Source organism: Astyanax mexicanus, chromosome 24, assembly GCF_023375975.1.
Source record: "Astyanax mexicanus isolate ESR-SI-001 chromosome 24, AstMex3_surface, whole genome shotgun sequence".
In the NCBI taxonomy this organism is placed as follows: domain Eukaryota; kingdom Metazoa; phylum Chordata; class Actinopteri; order Characiformes; family Acestrorhamphidae; genus Astyanax; species Astyanax mexicanus.
Genome location: NC_064431.1, coordinates 21,870,345 through 21,888,763, shown reverse-complemented (window position 1 = coordinate 21,888,763; position 18,419 = coordinate 21,870,345). Strand labels below are relative to the sequence as shown.

Sequence of the window (18,419 nt, the reverse complement as noted above, 5' to 3'; positions counted from 1 at the left end):
TACAGAATTGCCTACAAAATACTGATATTGCAATACATTATCATTATGTGGCATCAAATATCAATATATTTTTTAAAAGTCTCACCCAAAATGTGACATTCTAAAGATGTGGTCCAAAACCTTATAGAAAGCCTCTTTTCTCTGGACAGTAGGGACAGTTGCTTCAACAAAAGCAGAATAAACTCTCTTTATTAAACTTTAGAAGAAATAATAAAGAGCCGGTGTCCTAATACTTTTGCTCCTTACAGTATTTTCCAAAAGGTGTAACTTAAAGCAGTTGAGCGCATTGATGATCATGTATGTCCACAAACAAACGGATACATAGTGTCACGGTTTCTCTAAAAAGTTTCCACTCACAGATTAGGTTACAGTAAATCACAGCCAAAATCATAGGTAAAAGTTTAGAATTCGTCCAGATAAGCAGTTTCCACTGGAGCATTTCAGTTTGCAGCATGTAGTGAATGAATTAATGTGGCTCATGTGATATTGTACGTCCTGCACACACTGCAATAATAATGCTGAAGTGATAGAATGTGCAAACCTACATTCTATTCTGAGCAGAAACACAACACCAGGTCTTTGTTTGTGTTTTTTTACACTAGATTTATTGATGGTTCTGTCTTTGTCCATTGTGGCACACTTATTTCTCGGTTCTCCGGCTCAAAGCATTGTCTGATACTGAGCATGATACTGAACACTTCACGGGTTCACACGACAGTTTAGCCGCTGAGAGATAATCGTGCAAAAGTGATGTGGTCACTTGATGTTTATCCAATACATCACAATAAGGTAGTTTGTTGGACTTGGACTGTTGGACACTAAGGCTACGTTCACACAGCAGGTAAGGTGACCCAAATCAGATTTACTCAATTTAGAAATAACTAACTGTAAACTTACACATATTAGCAAAAGAGTATTGCTTCACATAAAGTTTCGGTTGATGCCGAAAATGCTGTTGAGGCACAAGCCGTATTTTGTGTCCTTTAATTCTGTAAACTACATGTTTAGTTTTCACTTCAGAAACATGGAGCGGTTGCACCTAAGCCTGTAACTAAGAATGTTTTCACACCAGCACTATTTATGCCCTTGATGTGCTTTATTTCAACAGGTGTTAAATCGAGTGAGTAATCTCACTCAGGTGTGGACCAAAACAACCACACCGAGAAATCTGAAGTAGTTTGTTTGTGGTGAGAACATCCTCGATTCAACACAATCATCAAATTTGTTCAGGTGCAGTTTAACCTGATTTATTACCTCAAACATGCTGAACAGTTTTCACACTGAGCAAAGTTATTGCAGCGCTCACCACTCTCACTCACTCACTTCCACACAACTTTGTTTAGCACTGGAAAGACTGCATGGAGCTTTACAAAAAACATATGTGACTGCACTGCACATATAGTTAACCAAACTTTCCACTGCACAAATATACAGTATGTGCTGGTCTGGAACACAGGACCTTCCTGTATTTACTTTCTTGCTCCTGTCCCAGATAGCTCTCACCAATTGGCAGAGGGAACATGTTCACGTAGATTGTTGCAATACATTTTGTTCCACTTGCGATTTTTCTTGTGTAAAGGCAAAACCAAATCAAGGAGAAAATGCTCAAAGTAAACAAACTTGTTAGCTATTTTGGACCACAGAAACAAACGTGTGAAAACCCCCAAAGCTAAATGTCACATGTGATGGTCTGCTAAGCCTACACACCAATGCACAAGTATAAAGACTCACAATGGTGAAGGCCACTTGAGAAAGCTCAACAGTAGTATCTGCAGCTTTAATTTAACACAAAAGTGTCAATCAACCTTGAATTATAATACCACAGACCAGATACATGTATCCAAATTTTTATACCAAATGTTAAAAATGGAGTGGTCCAGCACCTGTTCATGTAGCTTGCCATCGTCTACCAGATTCCTGAGAGAGCACAATTGGCTTTGCTCTCTCTATGGGTGGGTAGACGGCGCTCTCTCCCAACATCACTCCAAAGGGTAATGTCAATAAGCAGAAGTGCGCTGTGATACTACTCGGTAATGCTACATCAGCAGCAGTTCAAAAAGAGGCAGAGTCTGACTTCACATGTGTTGGAGGAGGCATGTGCTTCACCCTCTTCATCCTCCTGGTGTTGGGGCATCACTAGTGATAGAGGGAGTCCTAATAAGTGGGTTGGGTAATTGTCCATGTAAATTGGGGAGAAAACGGGATATAAATAAAAAAATAAAAATAAATAAATAAAATGTAGCCCATCCACCTGTCGCACCTTAAATATGTTAAAAGAAATCTGATTTTGGGCCACTTCTACCTGCAGTGTGAACGCAACCTTAAAGGCAAGAAGATATGAAAAAGACTACATTCATAAAAGGTATTCTAATTCATCTTCCAGTGGTTACTTCTGTCACAGCTGTAAAACACATGAGATGAGTAAACCTTTTTGTATCGTAATAAAGAAACATTCCATCAGATTAAATCAAACAAACAAACAAATAAACAGACATAAAAACTCTAAAACACAACTGAAATCCGATGTCAAGCAGCAAAAAGGAACTGATCGAGCAGATCCAAATTCTCTTTAAGGCAAAGGAAGCAGTCGACTTGACTGCACGTTTGTGAATGAACGATAGAATCAATGTGAACCAACACTCTGAAAGTCATTCATTGCACAGCTGATTACTGTTGGGAAACCGAGTCACCTTCCAAAGTGATTCAGTGAATCAGCGATTCATTTCATTTGTTGTGTCTTTCATCTGTATCCTTCCTTAAGGAGAGTTAAATGCCAGGTGTGAACCGGGTCTTTTTAATACTGCCTCTTCCCACTAATTCAGAACAAAGATGACGGAAAGGAACCAGATCAGTAGCTTCAGTGGCTTCTTGGCACTTCCTCAAGCCAACTCTGGTATGTTACATACCCACGTCAAGGCCTGTCTTGGCTTGAAGCGATTCACAGTAGTTAGCCGCATCAAAGCGAACACTTTTCAAAAAAATGAGAGTGCCAAGAGTGTGCCGTATGGATTGGCTGGCGAGTTCACTAAAACAGGCAGTTTTCATTTATTTAATGGGTCCTCGCAGATGGTCGACTGCGTCAATGTTCCTGCATCATTGACTTCATGAACATGTGCCTTAGTGAACATTTCGGGCAGACGGTTCTGCTGGCAGGGGATCTTGAAAATGGAACCTTTTTCCCCCCTCTTTAAAGGAAAAAAGGGAAAAGGAAAAAAGGAACGAATTATTTGATTTCCAAGTGTAGGGGTCAAAAACATCACAGGGTCATTAGCCTAGATGTTGATTTATTGGCAGCAGCTCCCCCACACGTCATTGCCTTTTCATTCCCATTCCCATTCCAATTCCCAAAAGGTCCACCATAAATAATCCGCTCCTACTTCTCAAGGGAGTACCCCAAGTCTCCAGTCTGGGCTCAAACTCAACGAGTTCAAATCTCGTAGTGACGCCTCACTCTCTTCTCCTGGCTCTCCCGTCGCTGGCTGCCTCGCTCGACCTGCCGGGACACTTCCCGGCAGCAGAAGTACTGCTTCCAGATCTTCAGGAAAGAGTTGCGGAACTTCTTGATGCGGAAGGCGTACACGACCGGGTTGACGGCCGAGTTGCCGTGACTCAGCAAGATGGCCACGTAGATGAGGATCTTTTTCTCAAACTTTGGGCTGAAGAGCGTGATGCAGTTCAGGACGTGCAGAGGCAGCCAGCTGATGGCAAACAGAAAGAGCACAAGCGCCAGGGATTTGGCCAGTTTCAGCTCCTTGCCGTAGTAACGGCTGGGGTCAGTCTGGCTGGCCGTGACTTTCTTATTAAGCTGTTTGTGGATCATGTAGAAGATCTCGGCGTATATGAGCAGCATGACCACCAGCGGTGGCAGCACCCAGCCGAAGAAGTTGAAGTAGACCATGTACTCCATGCTGATGACCGTCTCGAACTGACAGGTGATGAGGAGGCTTTTGTTCAGAGTGTCCGTCGTCTCTTTTAGCCTCTCCAGGTTGTTCCAGCCCAGCATGGGGGTCAGGCCCACAACGATGGCCACTGTCCAGCACACCACCACTGCTGTCCCGGCTCGTTTCGGAGTCACCACTCGCTTGTAGCTGCAGAATACAAAGGAGGATATGGAAAAGAAAAGATCAGAACAAGAGTTAGAGCACTTTGCATTTAAAACTATGGAAGAATAGATGAATATTGATATATTGTACAATCAAAAATATAAAATCTTGCTCCAAATTGGAATGCTACTTTTGAGATTTTCACTATTTGATTTTCTTTTTTACGTTGTGAAGAATATTCGATTTAGAGGATGCCCTAGTTGTTTTTAAAAGATAACACTGAGTAAGTTTTCAAGTTCACTTAATAATCAGATAACAGCAGAAAATCTGAGTTAATTTAATCATGTTTACATGCACTTGAGTAGTGAGAAAGGGAAAATAATTCCAAAATTTATTTGCACAGAAATGGCAAAGAGGTAAAAAGACTGAATAACTTATACTGAACAATTTTTTTGATGATTAAGACATATTTTGATTTGTTGGTCTGTCTGACAGAATGTTCAAAATATCCAATTATAATTTTTAAACTGTAGTTCTATTGTTTTCTTTGAATAAAAAAAAAAGACGAAATACCTTTAGACTATTTAAGTTATGCAATGAAAACTCGCATCAATACGATAGATAGATAGATAGATAGATAGATAGATAGATAGATAGATAGATAGATAGATAGATAGATAGATAGATAGATAGATAGATAGATAGATAGATAGATGAATACACAAACTTACAAAATAAAATATATAAAATATAAAGATACATATAAATACAATCAAATAAAAAAATAAAAAATAGAATGTACAATGTAAACATACAGTCTTTAGTGTGACACTGGCCCTATACTATAGATACGATATACTATGTATACTGGCCCTACACTTAGATACGACTGCCAATTCTAACCAATCACTTCATTACAGTACATTACAATGCATTAACACTGGATGTTAGTGTTCCTAATTCAATTACTCCAGTGCAGCTCTACACTGTATGCAGTCCATGCTGTAATTCAGCATGTCTAACCTCAGTTTGAGTCCCGTTCTCCATATACTTTCCCTCCACTTTCACCATTCATCTTCACACAATACAAACCGTGAGCACTGGAGCACGCTACTCACGCAGCCATTAAATTACCCCAGTAAAACAAGCACCTAGCAGCACTTACCTCAGCAAAGTCTGGGAGAAACCCAATAAAACTTAACCTTTAAAGCCAAAACCTTTAAAGCCAACTACAGGCCAGTTAAGATCTTGTCATTTAATCTCCAGTTATTTTAAATAACTGTTCACTTGCATCTTAAGTAGCCTTGCCTTTAAAAATAGGCTAAAGCCCTATCCGGACGGGATGAGTTTCTCAGAGGGACGTCTGTGAAAAATATTTCACACTTCTATTTAGTGATATAACTCTTTGCTTTCGGACAGCGACTGAAAAAACAGGAGAACCAATGAGTTTTTTGGCTTTCTTGGTCACATGACCTCGTGTTCAGTAGCTCCTCCATTTCCACTCGCTGCTGTGTTTAAGTGGATCTCCGCGGAAATGTGGGCCGATAGATATTTTATTAAACACGAGGTGACGAAACTCAGATGTGCGCCCGGACGGGAATAAAGCTCTATTTGGACAGGGTTAGTTTCTCAGGGGGTCCTGGGGTAATTTTCTCTTTTATGAGGGGTCCTCTGTGATAGGGGTGGACGATATGACTCTAAAAAGTAGTGGTGTTGTGCTGAAATCTGTCTCCCCTTGGTCATGCAGTATGGGTACAACAGATGATGCTGGTGATTCCTGTAGCTACTGTAAATAAAAATTAATCAGAGTTCAATCTGTTACGTTTATTTTGCTGCAGGAGGTCTACACTCAAAGGGAGCATGACCAATTACAAGAAGTTGAGGAGGGCTATGGTCATTTGTTAAACAATAGAAGAAGAAAAAGAAGTGGTGGTGTGCTGAAATCTGTGTGTAAAGACATGTCACACTACAGTACTGGTCAAACAAATTATGCTAGTGATTACTATATCTACTGTAACTGTAGATTAACCCTTATTTATAAGCAGAAATAAAAGAAATCTGAGTTTAGACTTGAGAAAGGCTATGGTCATTCATTAAACAACAGAAGAAGAAAAAGAAGTGGTGTTTTGCTCAAATCTATCTCCTGTTGTTCATGCAGTATGGGTACAACAGAAGATGCTGGTGGCTCCTGTATCTACTTTAACTGTACATTAACTCTTATTTAGAAACAGAATAAAATAAATCTGAGTTGAATCTGTTATGCCGATTCTGCTGTGGGATGCACATGCACTTGAAGGGAGTCTGACAAATTACAAGTTGAGGAAGGCTATGGTCATTCATTAAACAATAGAAGAAGAAAAAGTAGGGGTGCTGAAATCCGTCTCCCCTTGGTGTAAAGACATTATAGTCGCTATAGTATTGTCACATCAGATTATGCTGGTGATTACTGTATCTACTGTAACTGTAGATTAACCCTTATTTATGAACAGAAATCTGATGGGAAATGTGTCACTGTCATTCCTAATATAGGACTATCGGGTATTGCCAAACTGACAACATCATATAACCCAATCGATGTGAAGTATACGGAGATACAGCTCTCGCATGTGATGACGACATGATGTAATAAAGTCATACACTGTGCTTAGTCCCCAAACTGCAGAGTGAAACTAAATCTAATCAATCATTCACACAGTGTAACAAATACATTCTAACAGGTTCAAAGGTGTGGCACCAGCTCAATTTCCACAGAAATCACAGCACTTTCTTTGAACTTTTGCCAATAGACCTGATTTACAAGAATAAAGCAATAACAGGGAGTGTGTTCTCACACTGGCAGGTGTAACTGTGGAAGGCTGTGAACATATATTCCAGGAATTCTGCCAATAAAAACATATAATACAATTTGGGCCAAAAATTGAGTAACTATTAACCTAGAAGTCATCAATCACTGATTAACACACCAAACTACAGTATGTCTCCATTCCAAAGCTACTCCTCACACCCTAATGCCACTGTTATTATAAAGCATCAAACTAGGGGTGGGCGATATGGCTCTAAAATAATATCACTATATTTCAGGGTATTTTTGCGATAACGATATACTTGCCGATATAGGAAAACAGAAAAAGAATGAATTAATTTCAGGAATATAGTATAAGAGTATAACAGCATAATCATAATGCGGCAAAATAAATAGTTTAGCATAAAATAATATAATGCAGCAAAAAATATTGCAGAATATTTAGTAGAGGTGTGCCAAAAAATCGATTCACATAAGAATCTTGATTCTCATTTACTACGATTCAGAATCGATTTAAAATGTCCCAAAATCGATTCTGAGGGGCGGGTTTTAGACTGATTTTGGGCTGGGTATTTTTGTTGGACCTGGCAACCCTGGGGATAGGGCTTGTCCCTTCAAACGGAGATCTTCCAGACACACACAGAGCGTAGGTGTTTGAGAATCACCGGTAAGATGGCAGAACAAGCACTATATTACCTTAGATTAACGTGTAGTTTCAATGTTTTATGGCAGAATGCTTCATAACAAGCATAAAAAAGATCGCTAGTAGTTAGTTTCAGTAACTGTTAGCTAGCTAACTAGCTAACTTTCCAGTTCCACCTTAAATAACGCTACAGGTGGCAGCGGGCTGCAGCATTTAAGGCGGAACGGAAAAATAACAATAAGCTAATCAGAGCTAATTTCAGCTCCTCATCACAGAGGAATTAAGGAATGGACAATATGAATTAATTTCTCCACCTCCTGCCCCCTTTCTGAAGAAATACAACGACCTTAAAGTTAACTAGTTAATCAGCAGCTGCTCCTGAACTTTAGCGCTTCACTGCTATCATCACATCAGCCCAGCAGCGTCACCTACACACCACCGCTAGTAGCCTGGTAATAAAGCAGTGTTATTTATTATTTATTTATTGTTCATTAACGTCATTGTGATATCCCAGTGATTTCTCTGTCACTGAGGACCCACATTCCTGCACATTTTATTGTTTTTGTAACACATTACTTGCTCCAGGACCAGTGTATATTATGGAGGGTTTTTTTTCAATAAGATTCATAAGCCAGAAGCAGAAATTTTTATAATTCAAATCGTTTTGAATCAAAAATCGATTTTGAATCGAATCGTGGCCCCCAAAATCGGAATCGAATCGAGAGATAGTAAACGATTCCCACCCCTAATATTTAGTGCATGCATATAAACTGCAAACTAAAACAATTATACAATAAATACACCTAAAGCTTCACAGTAAATAATAGACTACTTTTAAGACAGAACATCTCTATACTCACAATATGGATTTTTGATATCACAATATTTCTGTCACGATATATTGTATACGATATAATATTGCCCACCCCTACATCAAGCCAATAATTAAATCAAATCTAATGTTTCTATACAGCTTTTTACAACTATAACAGAATTGTTGTAGCTAGGGGTGGGCAATATTATATCGTATACAATATATCGTAAGACAGAAATATCGTGATATTAAAAATCCATATCGTGATAACAGGGCTGTTCTGTCTTAAAAGTAGTCTATTATTTACTGTGAAGCTTTAGGTTTATTTATTGTATAATTGTTTTAGTTTGCAGTTTATATGCATGCACTAAATATTCTGCAATATTATTTGCTGCATTATATTATTTTATGCTATATTATTTATTTTGCCACATTATGATTATGCTGTTATACTCTTACACTGTATTCCTGAAATTAATTAATTATTTTTCTGTTTTCCTATATCGCCAAGTATATCGTTATCGCAAAAATACCCTGAAATATCGTGATATTATTTTAGAGCCATATCGCCCACCACTAGTTGTAGCTGGACAAAGAATCAGGCAAAACACAGAAAATACAACACAGAACCTCCAGTGAGCAACAGTATCAAGAAAAAACTCCCTCAGAGCTCAAGTAAGAAGAAACGTTGTACCTTGTACCCTGTACTATCAAGGCTAATATATAAGGGGGGACCCAACCTCCCCTGGTCAGACAACCTATACATAAATGTTAAAAATTCATTATACATCTACATGGGTCTACAATATGCATACCATACCATAGCTGCCCAAAAGAAGTGTTTCCAAAACTGTAACTTTACAAAAATAAAAACTCATCTTTTCATTGCTGTATTTTAATACCAATTTTTATGACAAAGTTGACATCTACTGTATATTGTTACACTACATTTTCTTCAATATATTTAAGAACATTTAAAAAAAATGCTTTTTTACACACTGAACATATTCTGAAAAGTGAATTAAAGCTATATTTGGTGCAAATATCTAATTCTGAAATATGATAGAATAAAAAAATGGAATTATATTTATGCAAATAATAATGTGTAATAATACTTTTTGTAGCTATTTTAAGTCATCTTATCATCTTATCTAGTACAACTATTACACTACTCCTCAACTGGCAGATCTATTTAAGGATAGAGGTTTTAATCATAATGAAATTTGAATGTGAAATATTAAACATTATTAAAACATCTTTTTGCCTGTAACAGATGAAAGTTGTTTAATATTAGGAAATTTTAACTGGAACGCTCCTAGAAGTGGGAATTCCTATTCACAGTGTCCTGAGAGACTCACCAACCATCATCACATCAGGAGACTACAGGGTAGTGCTGTTTTTAGCAAAAAGAAAAATTCACAATGTTCTCATTTCCCATTATACATATATTTTAGAAACAGATTATATCTGTCCAGTCTCATTTATTTTACTTTAATCCTGGATATATGGAGATATTTGGAGTGCATTATTATAGACTCATGACATTCTGGATCATTGACTTCTCTTACAAATCTGATAAAATTCTTGTATTTTTTAATATCTCAGTTAGGGGTGTTTCATATCATGTCGTATGCAATAATAAAATTTTATTTTCATTTTGTTGCATTAGTGTATTTTTGAAATATTTTTATTAATTCAGTGTTTTGTCATATCAACAAGAATATCTATTGTGAAAATACATTGAAAAAACGTAATATTATTTTAGGGCCATATCGCTCACCCCAATTTCTACCTATTAGTGTCTCTCACACACAGTACTGTCCAACTTCTCTATATGGACGTGTTTAGATGCTTGTTTAGATGTGCAAAATACTGTATAATATTTTATTAACAATGGGTATTGCTAGCATTGCTAACCTGGGACAATGTTACCAATAAATATACCATTTTGTGTTTCTAGTAATGGAGGATCTTATGATGGAGGATCTTATGTTAACTGTAAAGATCCAATTAATGAGGGTTGTAATGTGAACACAGCCTACTAAAACATACAAGCAGGAATGTTCCAGGGTCAGGTTTGGGTTCCACTCCCCCAGAGGATGTATTAACAAATGGTTCAAGAACCAGTACCTCTGTCTTTAATTTAAAAGTGCAGGTTTTTAAAGCCAATCAAATCCAGCTGCTTGAAAACCCACAGAGGCCAGTCATCCTTACTCGCCTGTTTCTGAGAACGCATGATCACGGTTGGCCAGGATGCCGCATCACAGTTTGTTCCCAAGAGTAAAAATATGCCTGAATGCCTGTGGGATAGACAGGTTTTACAGACCCTGAAAACACTAAGAGTGGGATTGGCCAATCAGACATGTCAGTTTGATAGATGGTAGATCAGGGGTCATGAACTCCAGGCCAGATTTAGGTCCCCAGGGCATTAGAGTTATTGCGAACATAAAAATATTGGCAATTCACAGGAGTTTACATGTGACCAACAATTCACACCGATATTGATGATGTGTTTAAAGCGACAGTGTGTAAGGTTTGGGCATTTGGGGATTTAGAGACATCTAAATATTCTAGTAAGAATATGTAAATGAAAGAAACATCAACAAAAAAAATGTTTGTGAAATTCTGTGTTTTGTTTTGGTCTTTTGTTCATGCACCAAATCTGTCAAAATGTAGAGGAGCAATTATATCCAATAAACCTACCAGACCACTCTGTCTATACAATGAATATATTAAACTCTGCAGTGATGGTTGTACCAAAGCACTTCATAATAATACCATTAATTAACTACTAAAAAGATCTTTGGACTGTTGTCAACATTCCAGAATGATGACCATGAATATGTGATGCTTTTGCTCCCTTAAACAGATGTTTCGTATCCTAAACATCCTCATGATCTGCCCATTTTATTGGTTTATTGTGGCTATTTTCACAAAGCAGCTTTTCAAAGTTTTTAGGCTGTTCATTAGGGGTGGACGATATGACCCTAAAAAATCACAATATTTCATGGTATTTTGTGATAACTATACTCCTGGAGATATGACAACACACTGAATTAAAAAAAAAAAAAAAACTAATTTGGCTGTTCAAACTGAGACGTATTACCACATATATGTATTGGATATGTTGGATATATAAACTTTTCGTATATATTAAGATTTTGATTCAGTGTTTTTGCCATTTCACATTAACACAGATTACACAGTCACATAAGACAAAAATTAATTTGGATTTGGGCCAATTTATACTTGCTGTGTGATGCTGTGTGTATATGGGGTTATCAGTATCACATGTTAAATGTCAGATTGCAAAATATCAGATTCTACATTTTCTCTGATTATATGTTCTTCATCAGAAATAATATAACCTAAGGTTGTAATTTGGATTGTTGGTGGAAGGTAAAGGTGCTGGGACTTCAGTTGCCCTCTACTTTACTGATGAGGGAGTGTGCTGTACATTAATATGATTGGCTTGGCAGATTTGGACAGGACTAAAATCATTGAAATAATTCTCACCACTAGGTGCCAAACAAATCTCTTCTAAATATTGACATTATCTGTGAGAAACCAGTATCAATCAACAATCCAATTCAAACCAATCCAATCCACTCAACTCTAATCCAATCTAATGTATTTCATGTCATAGACAGTAATCATTCTGCTGACCAGTTGAAGGCTCATAGTGCGTTTTTATCATTCTTTAATAAAATGTGGATCAGAATAAACTTGTGAATTGTGGTGAATCCAATAGTGTTATCCAAGTGTTATGTGTGTAGTGTTACACCCTTAAACAATACCTGTTTGATTATGAAATAATTGTCCATGACCGAGAAGATAGCAATGGCCACTTCCATTACCCTGCACTGGGCAGGTGGCAGTTTTTTAAGTATCTTTTAAACTTGGTGGTGGTAGTTAGTCTCTAAACATTTCCTCACTTTCTAATTCCTGTCACGTCTTCATTAAGCGTTCCTGAAAATAACCCGTAATGTTGACCAAACAATACCTATATGATTCTGATATAACTGTGCAGTGAAGTGAAAAGACAGAATAATTTTTACTGAGCGATATTATGTTTTGTTAGTATGTCTGATGGGATGTTAAAAATGTCTAACGTTCAATTAATATTTTAATGGTGGTCTTGCCTTTTTCTTTTTTTGGAAAACAAGACAAAAATACAGTCACTGTATTTGATTTATGCAACTGTGACAAATGGCAAAAATTAACGAACTACAAAACTGTTTGGTATTCGTTTGGTATTTGTTAATCAGTCTATGGCCAAACGTTTCACTTCTAATTTTCAACTTGTTTCAACACAAGTTTTCAGATTTAAAAATATACAACAATATATACTTTTTCTTTCTCCTTGTGACCTTGAAGGATGGGTTTAGGAAACTGAGAAAAGGTAAAAAGCCTTTTCAAGAGCCTTTGTTTACATTTGAAGATTGAATCAGATTATTCCTAATCAGAAACTATTACTTGTAAATAAGGCTAATTTGTCCTAGCCAAAACAAGCCTGAAAGCCTTGGGGGGGAAAAACTTGATTGGGTTTAATTGGGTCTTTTGAGAATTCACCATTGGAATTGTTCACTGGAAATCTCTGCAAGAGTTACACTAGTAAGTAACACGTTTATCTCAGCAATAAGTGGTCAGTGATTAGTGGCAGCCACAGTTTGTAAGAATGGTCTCTATAGCTGCTATCTATGGCAGGTCTGGGCAAGGGGAGGATATGCCCAAACAAAAAACAGTCCAGTCCCTGGACACTTAGAGGACACTGCAGTAGATACAGTATGTGCACCACGTGCACAGACAGATAATCAGTCAATAAAAAAGACATTAGGCTACAGACTAAAATCCAGGCTATTGAAAAGGTGGCATGATTTTGCATTACCTCATGGGGATCTTGACCCTCAAGTAGCGGTCAATGGCTATGGCGAGGAGCGCCAGGATGGAGCTCTGCGTCAGGACCAGCACGGTGCACGCCACCAGTAAGCAGCTGTAGAAGTGAGTGGTGAGCCCGATGCTGATGGTGATGGCCAGCGGTATGACCAGTGCGCCCACCGCGATGTCGGCCAGAGCCAGGCTGACAATGAAGTAGAAGGTCGTGTCCCGCAGAGAGCGGTTCATCCTCACCGCCCAGACCACCATCACGTTGCCCATGACCGAGGAGATGGCGATGGCCACTTCCATTACCATGTACAGGGCAGGTGGCAGGGCATCGGGCATCTTTAAAACCTGGGGGTGGTAGTTAGTCTCCAAAACTTCCCTCACTTTCTAATTCCCGTCACTTCTTCATTGAGCGTTCCTGAAAAGATCCAGCAGTGTGGAGATCGGGGTGGTCCTTCATGGTGAGGAATGAGGTGAACAGAACATGCAAACCCAAACGAACCGATCTGGAAACCTGCAAACCATACTTTCAATTCCCGCCACGTCTGGCTTGTCTGCCCGGTCCAGCTCAGCTCAGTCCAGTCCCGCCACTAACGCCGCCGACTCGCGCCCGCAAACGCGTAACGATACATCCATGATTGCGACTCCACGACGCTACAACTTCAAACAAAAATCGTAGCGCACGCTAACGAGCGAGCGAGCGAGCAAACACGATGCACGCGCGCGCCCGAGCCAAACTGACTCACTGTGACTCAACGTGAGCGCTGTTTCAAATCTGGAGCTCCCCATCACTGAGTTTCCCACCCGTTTTCGTGCAGGCTACGCCCCCGACGCGCTACGATTCGCTACTTGCCGAAGAAGCTGATCAGTATTCCGCCAATAAGAGCCACTCAGAGCCGTTCAGCCCTCGAGGAAACTCTTAGCCAATCACAGCGCAGCAGCTGAGCTGTTACTAGCCAGTAATAGAGCAGAAAGGCGGGTATTATTTCGGAATACAGGTGTAAAAACACACTGATGATTAATTCGTTTTTTTGGTTAATTTAGTTGAAATGAAACTGTATTTGAATTCAGATTTTTTTTACATTTCCAACATAGCTTTATATAGTATAGATTCATACACAGTACCAATATACAAAAGTTTGGACAAACATCCTTTTATTCAATGTGTTTTATTTATTTTTATGAATTTTCACATTGTAAATTTAGTACTGAATGCATTAAAGCTATACAAGAGCAGCTGTGGAATTATTTTATATAGTATGTAAACAAACCAGTATATGTTAAACAAACCAGGATATGTTTTATATTCTTCTAAGTATCACATTTAGCTGAGGACAGATCTCCGCACTCTCAGTGTCTTCATGAGTTCCTGGAGGTTCTGAACAATAACTGCTGTTTTTATCTTTGTGCTCCAGCTCATCACAAACCACCCACCTCAGTTGGGTTTAGATCAGGGGATTGCGGAGGACAAACTCTTTTTTGTTATTTTTTTATATGTGTGTTTAATAGTATTCCACAAGGTAGAAAATAAAATAATAAATACTGAATGAGTCCAAACTTTTGACTGGTACTGTATATATCAATATACTGTAGACAGACAAATAGATAGATTGGAAGAAAGAGTGGAAGCAAGAGTCTCATATCTCTGAAAAAGGGAAAGTGGGAGTGTCCTAACAGTGAAAGTGCAACAGCAGTGACATTAGGAGTTTCATAAAGTACTGTTTGCATTGAGCTGTACAGTGTAATTCACCACAGTTAAATATAAATAAGAATGGGTAAACAGAGCATGTGTTTAATATGTGCTGTTTACCTGCCATATCAGTCTTACTAATGCTCTGATAAGAATCACACTCAAAAAAGAGTCTCTGTACCAGAATTTTTTAATAAACTGTACACATGACAGAGCAGGCCCATGTTATAGTACACCACAATACAGAACCATAAAACCAAAACTATTGTTTCAAAAATCCAGAATGAAATAGCACACACTCACACTGTACTGATTAGTAGTGTTGGTTCATTAGCTCCTCTGCAGGAAGCCTTTCTCAAGCTATTACCCATTTCTACTGTTTTTTTTCTCTGCTATTTTAAATAACATATATTAACGTATTCCTCTGCATCCTTTTAAATGAGTGTGTTACTGAATGTGCTCATCTCTTAATGCTATAAAAAATACAGCATTTAAAAAACATTTACCTTAAAAACAGCAGCTTCAAAATTCATATTACTGGCTTTGAACAGTCATATTAGTGTAAAATCCTGTATTATTGCTCCAAGGAGAAACAAATACATATTTTTGCATAATTCTGGTGAAAATTCTTATTATTAATATTATTTAACTTTTATTATTTTACTGTGTATGTCGTTCCACATTTCTTGAGATATTCACACCATTACAACTTGAGATTGTTTACTCATGATCTTTTCACAGCTGCTTTACACCTCGCTCTTAATTTAGCCTCCCAGAGCTAAACTGCAAAGGCGCTGGTGGCTGTGGTTAGTATATCGTGAAACACATAGTGAAGGCAGATTCCTCAGAGTTCATGCTAAAAACCACAAGAGAGGGTTCTTATGCCAGTCATTCTTAACAAAGAAATGTGCTGCCATAAAGGCAACGCTCTTCAAACAGAAATGCTTTTTCTAAATCTCATGTCCTACACAGGATGTTGTTCCGTCCCAAAGGCCTCTTCCAAATCTTGCCTCCTACACAGGATATTGCGAGTGTAATGGTGCATTATTGGCATGAATCAATGAGACTAAACTTCTCTGAGAAAATAGATGGAGCATGTTAGACTGTTGAAAAGCTAGAAGGGAAAAGAACTGCATTAGGCTCAATTCCATTTCTCATTTGTACCTGTCCCAATTTTTGATTGGGATAGAGGGGTAGGGTATCTTGATTCTTGTTGGGATAAAAGAGGAGTAGGGTGTCCTGATTCTTGTTTAGGATAGAGGGGCAGGATGTCCCAATTCTTGTTTGGGATAGAGGTGTAGGATATATTTATTCTTGTTAGGATAGAGGGGTAGGGTATCTTGATTCTTGTTGAGATAATTTTTTTGTTTGAGATAGAGGTGTAGGATATATTTATTTATAAAAGAGGGATAGGGTGTACTGATTTTTACTAAGATAAAAGAGGATTAGTGTGTATTTATTCTTTATGGGACAGAAAGGAGTATGGTGTCCTGATTTTTATTGGGACAGAAAAAAGTAGGGTGTCCTGATTCTTATTGGGATAGAGGGGTAGGGATAAAAGAGGCGTAAAGTGTCCTGATTTTTATTGGGAAAAAAGATGGGTAGCGTGCACCAATCTTTGTTGGGATAAAAAGGGGCAGGGTGTCAGGATTCTTTTTAAGATGGAGGGGCAGGGTATCCCGCTTCTTTTTGGGATAGAGGTGAAGGGTGTCCTGATTCTTGTTGAGACAGAGAGATGTAGGGTGTCCCAATACTTGTTTGGGATAAATTATGGGTAGGGTGTCCCAATTCTTTTTGAGATAGAGGGGTAAGGTGACCCGATTCTTGTTGGCATAGAGGGGTAGGATATCTTGATTTTTGTTGGGATAGAGAGGTAGGGTGTTCTGATTCTTACTGGGATAAAAGAGGGGCAGAGTGTCCCAATTCTTTTTGGAATAGAGGAGCAGGTTGTCCCAATTCTTTTTGGGATAGAGGGGTAGGGTGTGTTGATTCTTGTTGGGATAGAGGGGTAGGGTGTCCCAATTCTTTTTGGGATAGAGGGGTAGGGTGTGTTGATTCTTGTTGGGATAGAGGGGTAGGGTGTCCCAATTCTTTTTGGGATAGAGGTGTAGGGTGTCCTGATTCATGTTGGGATAAAAGATGGCTAGAATAAACTGATCCTTGGAAAAGAAAATGGGTAGGTTGTCCTGATTCTTTTTGGGATAGAGGTGTAGAGTGTTCTGATTCTTTTTGGAATAGATGAGCAGGGTGTCCTGATTCTTTTTGGAATAGAGCAGTAGGGTGTCCTGATTCATTTTGGGATAGAGGGGTAGGGTGTCCTAAATCTTTTTGGGTTAGAGGTATAGGGTGTTGTGATTCTTTTTGGGATAGGGGGTAGGGTATCTTGATTCCTGTTGGGATAGAGGAATATGGTGTCCCGAGTTTTGTGGTGATAGAGGTGTAGGGTGTCCTGATTCTTGTTGGGATAAAGGAATATGGTATCCCGAGTTTTGTGGTGATAGAGGTGTAGGGTGTCCTGATTCTTGTTGGGATAGAGGAATATGGTGTCCAGATTCTTGTTGAGATAGAGGGAATGAGTGTTCCGATTCTTGTTGGGAAAAAAGAGTGGTATCATGTCCTGATTCTGAGTATAATACAACAATCGCCTCACACCGCTTGTGCCAATACCCTGGTTGCCAAGTATAATACGGGAACTGCTTTTTTCGAAACACCAGCAGACTATAAACTACATTTGGCCCAATTCTTCATGGCCGATGCAGAGTCTTAGTCTATGATGCCATACATCAGCCGAGCTGTTGCTAATTCTTCATCTGTGCTGCCAACAGCCTGGTAATAATAGCAGTGTTCTTATTTATTAATTTATTTATTTACTTGGATGATGTATCTGGATCTTATCCTTTTTCTTAGGAAGAGGATTTCAAAATTGGGACTGAGCCTATGACTCAGTGCCGTGCTGCTGGTAACACTGGTCTGAGAGAAAACGGTAAGCCAGCCAAATGGTTAGTGACCCAGAAGACCTCTGAGGCAGCTGAGGGACTAGAGCCCGGAGAGAGAACCACACTTTGGTGATACATCTCGGAGCACACATTCCTGTTTAAAAACTCACCTCACTGTGTGCCCACTGCCGACTGTTCTAGACCACCACATGTTCTTTGCTCAAACCCCCCGATGACCTCATATGATGTTTGTACTGCAGGAGCTTTTGAAATGGATTCTCAGACTGGTGAGTGTAGGCTTTTGTCAAGAACGTCATGACCTGTGTCATCACATACTCTACAAATGAGTACTATACACGGTTTCCTGTACTGAAATACTGCTTTATTTGGCCATTAGAATTGTTTTTATTAACTTTAACAACTAAGGTAAAACACAGTACGAGTATTTATTTAGGAAACATTCTGACATGGTATAAAAAACACCACCATAAGCATAAAACTGATTAAAAGAAAAGTTGACTTTTTATCCAATCAGAAAAGTGGAATCTAAAGACGTCTCAGTATTAACACTGCTATCCAGTAGACAAGGTTTAAACACAACTCTAA

The 18,419-nt window shown here is 38.6% G+C and overlaps 1 protein-coding gene across 1 annotated transcript; it reads right to left on the bottom strand.

The window, feature by feature from the left end:
• Nucleotides 1–1,115: 1,115 nt before the first annotated feature.
• On the bottom strand, nucleotides 1,116–13,933 carry LOC103028963 (adenosine receptor A1). Its single transcript, XM_007247731.4, has 2 exons — nucleotides 13,192–13,933; nucleotides 1,116–4,088 (listed from the first exon to the last, which is right to left on the bottom strand). Exons 1-2 carry the CDS (start codon nucleotides 13,524–13,526, stop codon nucleotides 3,428–3,430), a joined length of 996 nt encoding a protein of 331 aa, XP_007247793.2. The 5' UTR covers nucleotides 13,527–13,933; the 3' UTR covers nucleotides 1,116–3,427.
• Nucleotides 13,934–18,419: the final 4,486 nt, after the last annotated feature.

What these genes read in the sequence shown, in the direction of transcription:
- LOC103028963 (XM_007247731.4), bottom strand. Translation starts at nt 13,526, where the DNA reads ATGCCCGATGCCCTGCCACCTGCCCTGTACATGGTAATGGAAGTGGCC. An exon ending in AGGGTCAAGATCCCCATGAG is followed by an intron (nt 4,089 to 13,191) that starts GTAATGCAAAAT and finishes TGTATTCTGCAG; the next exon opens with CTACAAGCGAGTGGTGACTC.